This window comes from Rhinatrema bivittatum, chromosome 2 (genome assembly GCF_901001135.1).
Source record: "Rhinatrema bivittatum chromosome 2, aRhiBiv1.1, whole genome shotgun sequence".
NCBI lineage: Eukaryota > Metazoa > Chordata > Amphibia > Gymnophiona > Rhinatrematidae > Rhinatrema > Rhinatrema bivittatum.
The window spans coordinates 601,307,906-601,317,979 of NC_042616.1; the positions used below are offsets into that span (position 1 = coordinate 601,307,906).

The 10,074-nt window shown below is 40.8% G+C and overlaps 1 protein-coding gene across 1 annotated transcript in view; it reads left to right on the forward strand.

Moving 5' to 3' along the window:
- LOC115083363 (histamine H3 receptor-like) overlaps window positions 1-3,708 on the forward strand; it is a 64,553-nt gene extending 60,845 nt beyond the window's left edge. Inside the window, exons 4-5 of the mRNA XM_029587162.1 lie at window positions 2,878-3,205; window positions 3,320-3,708. Of these exons, the coding sequence (XP_029443022.1) occupies window positions 2,878-3,205; window positions 3,320-3,708 (717 nt within the window). The remainder of the gene's footprint in view (window positions 1-2,877; window positions 3,206-3,319) is intronic.
- Window positions 3,709-10,074: the final 6,366 nt, after the last annotated feature.

Sequence of the window (10,074 nt, forward strand, 5' to 3'; positions counted from 1 at the left end):
AAGAGGACAAGAGCTAGCTAATACCTCAGAAAAGTTTGTCTCTGGGTGATTACTTTCTGCTCCCTGTCCGTTAGAGTCAGCAGAGATCTGGTATCTATGGCAGCCTTCAATAGCAAAATATATAACAAAGGAATGGGGGAAGGGTACAGCACACCTTCGGTAGCAAAGCTTGTGACAAAGGAATGGGGGAAGGGCACAGCACACCTTCACAGTCACTGTCTTTCCAATCTTGATACCCAATGCTGTGTGTGCTCAGCTTAAATTCAGCCTTTTTTTTTTTTTTTTACTCAATTCAAGTCCACACTTTTCACCAACTTCTTATTCAGAACCTTCTATTATTTCTTAATGAAGTCTTCACAATTATTCAGTTCTTTATTTGTTAGTTTTCACTATCTTCCTGTTTGTTATGGGTTTCACTATTCTGGCTCAAATAAAACATTTGTGTTTTATTACCCAGGCAGCTAAACTTTCCCCCCAATCAGTCCTCATGACAAAGATTCTGTAAGTCTGAAATTGTTTATTGTACAAGTAAATTTTTACTCACAATTGTTGCACTTCAGATGCAAGCCCCAGGCAAGAATCTTTGGTAACTGGAGATAAGGTAGGAGAAGGGAGAATGGAGTTTCTTGTGTTCAAGGCTGAGAGGATGAAAGGAATATGAGGCTGATTTAGTCTTTAGAAGAAGGTGATAAGAGGGAAGGTGAAACCTAGTCCGTTTAAGGGGGGGGGGTAACATGGAACACTGCTACTCAGAGGCAAGCATGGAGCAACTGACTCTCCTCGAGAGCTGCCCAAGGAAAAGCCTCCACAAGCTAGAGGCAGGGGACAGGGTCCAATGGAAGTGAGCCTAAGAACCATGTAACACAGGGGGAACATGAAGGGCAGTCCTTTGAACCTATAAGGCACCCTGGAAAACTTAACTTAGATTGAATGGGATTCAAGCTCTCCCGATGGTGAGAGAAAGTGGAGGGGGGAGGGGGCCTCTTAAAGACAAAGGCTCACAGATTTTCATCATAGGTTACAAACAGTGTTTCAGTATTAAGAATCCTCAGAAGGGAGGACTGCACTAAACACAGTTAAACTGCAATATAGTCAGATACAAACATGTACCCACTGCTGGGGACAGAACAATTATTAATTTTTTTTGAGAATTTATACATGCTTTTCTATGCAAATATTGTAAACCAACCTTGAGGCTTGATAGAAAACAATGTAATTTATTTAAGAATTGTACATATTAGAAATAAGAAAGCATTACCAAAGTAACATGGGCTTGAGAAGGCCAATCTGGTGTTTCACAGAAGGTTCCTGGTTTGATCCCTTGTCAAGTTTCTGTTTCCTGGCTCAGCTGGGGCTGGGGATACTATGGAGGGAGTGTTCACAGCTTCCAGGTGGGAGGGAGTCATGGTCATCTCTCAAGGGTAGCACCTAGTGGCTGGATTCAGGGTCCATGAATAAAGGTTCTAGAAGGAGCCCTGGTCTAAAGCTCCCAGCCCAAGACCATCACTGTAATGAACAGACAAAGGAAGGGAGAGAATATAAAATTGAGGGAAAAAATCCCTAGGTATTTGTGAATGAATACTCATGCCACCAGGATCCTAGCCCTAGTTCTGACTGAGCTGTAGGCCCGAAAGCACAGGAAGAATACCGTTGGGGCAAATAACAAGCAAAATACCCTGTAGGTTTATGAATGCCCTTCTTTTTCAACTTGACGAGCAGAATCGAATCATACCAACATTACATAAATTACTTTATATTAACGGGAAAAGGGAAGTAGAATATGATTTATATATTCTGTATACTAGTGATAGGAATTTTACAGTCATACAATCATAAGAATACACTTAAACACAGTAAGGTTAACTTTCAAAGAACTACATGTATATGGCCATGCGGAGATATATGACAGTATTTTATAACCTGCATGTGTAAGATACACGCAGATTATAAAATACGTATATTTCAATGCATTGAATGTGTGTACTTTTCCTACCTTTTTAAAAAAGATATGAATGTATGTTGTACATGCGGGAAAAATCACGCCTTGCTTGTGTAAACCCCTGTTAGCGTGTGGAAGTTGGTATATTTTAAAAACATGAGCGCGTAATCGAAATCACCAGTTTACTAAAATCTCCTCCAGTTCACCCAGTCCTCCTCCAGGTCATCAAGACCCTCCTAGTTCTTCACTCTGAACTCCTCCCATTTCATCCAGACCTCCCATCCAGCCAAGCGTAAACAATAGACGAGTCTGATATCAATTGCGCAAGATAATTAGCAGGTGTAAAATTCCCACGAATAACTTGACAAATGTACATGTTTCTTATAAAATATCAACTTGTGGGCATAGCTCTTGGCCCCAGAACACCAGTAGACCGCTCCTATTTCCACGCATAAATGTGGGCATGAGACTGAAAATGCGCAGATATTTTTGAAGTTTTTAAAATAGCATGTATGCAAATGCAAGCTATTTATGTGCATATGTGCTAATTTTACATGCGTAAATTTGAAAATTCACCCCAATGATTGGAAGTGATACCAGGAATTAAAAGTGCATTAAGAACTTATAAAGGAATAGCAGTTTTAATTATTGGCAATTATTATTATTATTATTTTTTTGTATGAAATACCATCTGTTTTGTCTAAGGCTGCAATGAGTATTCCTGTTTTATATTTAATTTATTCAATGTTAGTACTAGTTTGAACAGTATTGGAAATATTGTATGTCATCTGGCTTGTGGGGGGGGGGGGGGGGAGGAGGTGTTGAGTTATTATTTTTTATTTCCTAGGTGTTGTTTTATTTCCTGGTAATACTATTAATATACTGCTTTGCATTTCAGCTGAGACGAGGATCATACTTTTTTTTCTATATTTTTGAAGGTGGCTTACAGAATGCAACAAGGGATGACCTCAAAGGCCATTGCCAAAATGATTGCTGTGTGGACCTTTGCATTCTTACTCTATGGACCAGCAATTGTAGTCTGGGAGTATGTGGTAGGTGGCAGTGTGGTAGTCAATGGTCAGTGCTATGCAGAGTTTAACTCCAACTGGTACTTCCTGCTCTGTGCTTCAGTCTTTGAATTCTTCACTCCAATCATCTCTGTGTCTTATTTCAACCTATGCATCTACTGGAACTTACAAAAACGCAAACAACAGAGGCTTAGCACTTTAACCATAAGATCAATGGCTTTGCCTTCAGGAAAGGATGATCACAAACTCAAGTGTTGCACTTTTACAAAAATATTCGTAGCTGCTCAGACTGATGGAAAATCTCTTGACTTGGTGACACAGTCTAGTTCTGCAAGGATACAGAAACAATCACATGGTGATGTGAAGTCAGAACCTTCCAGAAGTTGTTCCGTCATGTTCCAAGACAAACATTCTGTACCACAGAAAACGAAGCCCATGTCAAAATTGCTCAGAGACAAACAAATAGCAAAATCCCTTGCTATAATTGTAGGCATTTTTGGCATTTGCTGGGCACCATACACATTACTCATGATTGTCCGTGCAGCCTGTAAGGGAACCTGTGTGTATGATTACTGGTATGAAACGACATTTTGGCTTTTGTGGCTCAATTCTTCTATTAATCCTTTCCTCTATCCTCTGTGCCATGCTAGTTTTCGTAATGCTTTTAAGAAAATGCTGTGCCCTAATCCATTTGTTGCACATACACAGGGCAGGCCTCCATTTAGTATCAGTGCACCATAAATGCTTTATCATACAGGATACAGATTTTGACTATGTGACTTCATCTGAATTATTTTAGTTTAAATAGATTTTGTTGGTTTTTAATACCAGGTAAGACCTATTGGGGCAGATTTTCAAAGCCGACGTGCATAAATCCGGGCAGATTTACGCACGTAGGGGGGGGGGGGTTACGCACGACGGGCCTATTTTCAAAAGGCCTGGCGGTGCGCGTAAAGCCCCGGGACGCGCGTATGTCCTGGGGCTCGAAAAATGGGCGGGGCATGGGCGGGGAAATCCAGGGCAGGTAGGGGTCTGGCCGGAGCCTCCAGCCACAGCGGCCATTTGCCGCTGTGCCTGGGATCGCGGGACGGCCGTTGACCGGCACATGCAATCTACGCCTGCTCGGAGGCAGGCACAATTTATAAAATAAAGGTGGGGGGGATTTAGGTAGGGCTGGGGGGTGGGTTAGATAGGGGAAGGGAGGGAAGGTGGGGGGGGGGGCCGAAGGAAAGGGAAAAGCCATCGGGGCTTCCCTAGGGCTCGGTGCGCGCAAAGCGCACTAGTGTGTACCCCCTCGCGCACGCTGACCCCGGATTTTATAACATGCACACAGCTGCGCGTGCATTTTATAAAATCGGGCGTAGATTTGTGCGTGCTGGTTTGCGCGCACAAATCTACACCCGCGCGTAGCTATTAAAATCCGGCCCATTGTGCTTTGTTGCTTATTTGTATTGGTGAATGAAATATACAGTATAAGTTGCTGGGCCATTATTTCCCAATTATATAATAATAAGGAGAAAGTGAGCAGTGTGCTTAATACAACTGACACTGTGTCATGTGGCCATGTATCAAAATTCAAACCATGACTCTTTCATTGCCAGAAACATTATTATATTCTAAACTCAAACAATATAAAGCATTAATGCTTCATCTTCAATTTTTAATTCTCATTTTTCTAATTCTATTTATCTCATTTAAAATAGGTAACTAAAATATATAAGGTCATAAGGAGTTCAATATTCAGTAATCCAGTGAACAAAAATATAACCAGATAAAGTTATCTGGGTAACTTTTTGGGGATATTCAGCAGAACTTAGCCAGGTCTGTTAAAGATACTAGGATAACTTTACTTGGGTAAAGTAAGCTATCTGTCTACATTTAAGACAGCATTTTCTCTAACCAGTCTTACTCAGCTAAGTTTATCCAGCTAATACTGAATGTCAGCACTAGCTGGATATATTTTATCCACGCCCCCAACATGGTCCCCTGCCCTTCCTTTCTTTATATGGCTAATTTTTAGTTGGGTAATGACTTACCTTGACAAAATTCCACCAGTGAGAGGGAGGGGTGGGAATTTCAAATCTCAGCATTGTTCGGCTAACTTTACAGTTATACAGACATTTCTTTTAAATATTGACCTCAATAAGTTAAAACAGAAATAGAAACAGTGCCATGTTGAGTCATACCAATTCTCCATTGAGCCCAGCATCTTGTTACAGATAGTAACCAATCTGGTTTTTTTGGAAGTATCCAGCAGACTCAGATGGGGAGACCCATTCTTTGTTTTGGTCCCTATGTCTACCTGACTATATAGATATGCCATCAGAACCTTATCCTGGAGTGCCACAAACAGGCCAGATTTTCAGGATATCTACAATGAATATGCATGAGAAAGAGTTGCATACATATTGTAGATATCCTGAAAACCTGGCCCGTTTGTGGCACTCGAGGACTGAAATTCACCATCACTGTCCTATGCTGTGCAAAACAAAAAGATATCATGAGACAAAAATTCCAAAGTTCACATATTCTATTTACTAAACAGAAAATAAAATGCTTTTTTCTACCTTTGTTGCTGGATAATTTTCAAATATTTTGGTCATCGCCTTTTCCAAAGTCTCCTATTTCTGTTTGTTCACGTTCCTCCTGTGTTCTTCAGCTCCTTCCCTACTTCTCTGCTCTTTCCCTGTCATATCATTTTTTTCCATTTCTCTCTTTACCTTACTACAACTTATAGCTAGATTTTATCTCTTCTTCTTCCACCTCCAGTTCTCCCTATCATAATGCTACACCTTTCCTTCTATTCCCCCTTCTCTACCAATCTCATCTCGTTAGTTTGCAGTCTTTACTATCTCCAGCTATCTGAGCCTTGTCCTTTCTTTCAACAGCTGCCTCCATTCTTGATCTCTGAAACTTCCAAATCATTCTCTGCCTCCCATCCCTCACCTTTCCACCTCCTCCTCTCTCAACTTCCATCCTCCCCCTCCCCTTCATCAACTTAGAACCTCAACTTCCATCCTTCCCTTTGCCTTCTGCCTGCCCCCTTCTATTCCTTCAACCTTTACCTAACTCCATTATGCCGCACCCTTGATGACCTTGGAGTTCACTATAAAATTTATGCCGATGTTATTCAATTCTTTTAACTTCTGAAAGAAACATGGGCCCTTACTGCCCTCAACATCTTTAAAACGGAAATCATTATTCTTTCACGCTATCCTGTCGATAACACACCAACAATTTCTCTTTTGATTCCCATTCCATCACTATCTCCCAAAGTGTATGCATTCTTGGCGTTATAATTGACCCCTCTCTCTCTCTATGTGCAACCAAATAAGAACCATTACCAACAACTCTTTCCACAAACTACACTTACTCCAACACCTTAAGCCCCTTCCTGAACACTCTGATTTCCAATTGGTCCTCCAATCTCTACTATTCTCTGGTATAGACTACTGCAACTTCCTCCTAGCAGGTCTACCTTTATACGTGACGCATCCAAGGCAAATTATACAAACCTCGGTAGCACGACTCCTTACTAGCACTCCCATCCACGAACATATCTCTCCTGTACTCAGATCACTGTACTGGCTCCCAATCATTTACCATATACAGTACAAGCTCACCATGATCATCTACTCCTCGATTCACAATCTATATACTTCCCATGGATCTCCTCAATAATAAAAATCCATACGCCCTCCTTCCCCCTCAGATCTACAAACTTAATGCTACTAGATGTACCATCTCCTAAACTTACACACCTTGAGGAAACAAAAGAATGCACATTCTCTGCAGGGCCACTCCTATGGAACAGCCTACCAAAGGAAGAAAGATATACCCGAGAAAGAATATTTTAGAAAAATAGCCCTAAAAACTTTCCTCTTCAAAAAAGCATTCCCAAACCTAAATGTATTTATTTAAAAGTATGTATTTAAAAGTATTTATAGCCCCATCCTCCAAACTTTAAGGCAGGTTACAACAATACATTCATAATTGATTTGAAGACACATATTAAAACAATAAATTACATAAAAGATAAAGAAATAGATTACCCCCGACAGGTCTCTCATCGGTGAATGCTACTTAACCGACCACTGACCATTCTGCTAGCCCCCCTGTCTTGATAGAGTGAACTCCCTTATGCTCATTTGGTGCTCCCCATTACTGAAGAATTATGTAACATCCTTGATTGTGTATGTTCAAATTGTACCTCACTCTGAATGTAGGAAGGGCAGGTAATAAATGTTTATAAATAAATAAATAAATAAATAGATAGATATTCACCCTACCATCCCTTACGTTCCATCCTTGCCTTCCTCTCCCTCACCTTCCAACACCTGACCCTATCTCATTTTCCATATTTCCCCTTCCACTTCCTCATGTTTTAATCTTCCCTTTCTCCCCTTGCAACTCCCCCACCTTCTACCTTCCCTTCCAACACCTTCCTGTCCATCCTTCCCTTCTCCTCCTTCCAAGCCCTCTCACCTTCCATTCCTCTCCTTCCCCTAATGCCCAACTTCTCACCTTTCATCTTTTCCTTCTCTCCCTTCTCTCCCTTCTCTCCCTTCCAAACCCCCCTTACAGTCGCTTTCTCTTCCTCTCTTTCCAATCCCCCTCCCCCACTGCAGTCCGATAAGAGAGGGAGGGCACTTGAAGAGGGCTCCTCTCCTATGCACATTAACTTTTGACCTGCATGAGAAGGAGCAGAGCCAGAGGCAGGAGGAGGAAGTTCAAAGTTCATGCTGCCAGCTCCATTCTCCTACTGGTCGGGCTGCTAGGGAGTCAGTGGAGGGGGGAGGAGGGTGCACAACAGCTAATTTTCGGGTCTGCAGGCCATAACGGGAAGGGAGGTGACAGGAACAGCAAAATGGTTTTGGTCCATCTGGGCCACAAGGAAACCAGCAGAAGCCTTTTTGAGGCTGTTTTTAAACCCTACCCACTTCTCAACAATAAACACTTCCCATTGACTCTTGTTTGTTTCTCATGTATGTTTGTTTTGACAATATTGTAAGCGCCATGGAATAGGGACTGTCTCTTGTGTGTATCTGTACAGCACTGTGTACATCTAGTAGTGCTTTATAAATGATAAATAATAGTAGTAAGTAAAAATATATATGAATTCTACATATATACAGGTCGATTTTAAAAGCATTGCTCAGGCAAAAATGAATCACTAAGTCTTGGATTTGAAATAACCAAAATAAGATCCACAAATGGCACATGGCTCTACCCAGTAAGAGCGCAAGAAGGGAATACCAAGCAACAGGCTGATGATGCTGACATGCAATCAGAGACAATCACAGCTGCCAGTGATAATGAACTACAAGAAGAAGATGCAGATGTTAATGATGTTTCTTTTCAGAGAACAACATAGCATGTCAATGATAATTAGATGGAAAGAGATGTAACATCTATAAAACCAGGGCCAAATCTAAGGAGATCTAAAAGATCAAATAAAGGAATTCCTCCCATGTGCACATGCTGCACAATTCAAGAAAAAGATATGTCTGGTCTGATGTCATGGAGAGATTGACATGTCGATTTTAAAAATGTTCTTGGGGCATGGGCATTCTGGATTAGGGGCCAATATGTACGTGCATAACTCAGAATTTTAAAATTGCTGTGCTTTGCAATCCCGGCTACTTCCAGGTTGCTTAGACAACGCTGGAAGCATGCTTTATACCTCTGGACATTTGGTTGGAGCAAAACCACCTTGTGTTTCACAAAAAAGTAAAAACTTCTCACTTTCCAACTTGAGACCAGATTTTGGCTGGCTTCTTCCACTAGTAGGAATGACATAGTCAGTATTGTTAGTATGTACATTTTTAATTTGTATGTTTTCATTTGTATTTATTATGAATGGTGTTTTATATTATAAGTGGGGTTTTTTTTTTTTATATAGCCAGATGTTGTATTTAGCCTCATCCAGGGGTACTAAGGGTCAGGGTTCAAGTCTGGTGAGGGAGAAAGAATGATCTTACTGGGCCCCTGGTGCGGTCAGTCACTATCACAGTCACCAAGTCACACTCTAGCTCAAAAACCTCCAAGAGGTGCAAAACTATTTGGAATAAAAGCAGGTAACCCCGAATCAACAAAAAGGTAGAAGATAGGATTCAAATCAGTCTCCATCCATTTAGTCACAGCACTGAGTAAAAGAAAAAAAAAACCCAAAAACAAAGTCCAAAGGTGGTGTTCAAAAGAATCAGTTTACTGCAACTTAAAGAAAAGTATCTAGGCCCAAATCACAAAAAATCAAAACCAGCATACAGCAGATCACTAAAATAAAACATATCATTTCCTTGTCCATTGTAGATTTTCTCACTTGTCTCCTATCTCTTGCATCATCATCCATGGAAAATATATCTTCTCCAGTGAGGGTGGGATTAATAGAGTGTTGCTCCAGCATAAACTTGTCAAGATGGAAAAAAGTATCTCCAAGCACAAAAATGGTAAACTGGGTTTCAAAAAACTTCAAAACCCAACTGTAATCCAGCTCCCCAAAATCCCCAAGTCACTTGAGTTCTCTTCTCAAAAGCCTCAAGACATCTTTTCACCCTTGCTGTCCTGACTGATTGGGCAAAAAGATCTTTGAACCCATCTTTTCGAATACTGGGCTGATATCCTTCCCTCTGGACTGATCAGCCTTACCAAAAATTCTCTTTACTTTCCTTTATATCTCCCAAACATTTGCTTGAGATCCACGGGGAATCCCTTGCTCTCCTTTCCTCCAAGATACTTTCTCCCAACCACTTGCTTGAAATCCTGGAGGAATCTCTAGCTCTTCTCATCTCCTGTATCGCCTTCCTCTGAAAAATGAGAATGCACGCTAGAACATTTATATCCTACACAAGTCTCCCCCAAAAAGATGGGGTTATAGCAATGGGAGGAAACTTGAATATCAAAAACCCCTCCTAGTACCCATTGCTGGAAAATATACATGAGAGCCAATGTTTACTGGCTAGCAAAGCCCTGTCACGTTTATTTTTGCTTTTTATTATTTCTGTTTTTATTGTTTTAAGTTTGTATTTTTTTTAATGTTCACCACTTTGGGCATTCTTTTGAATCAGGAATGCAGTTTACAAAGTCTTTCAAATAACTTCCAAGTGA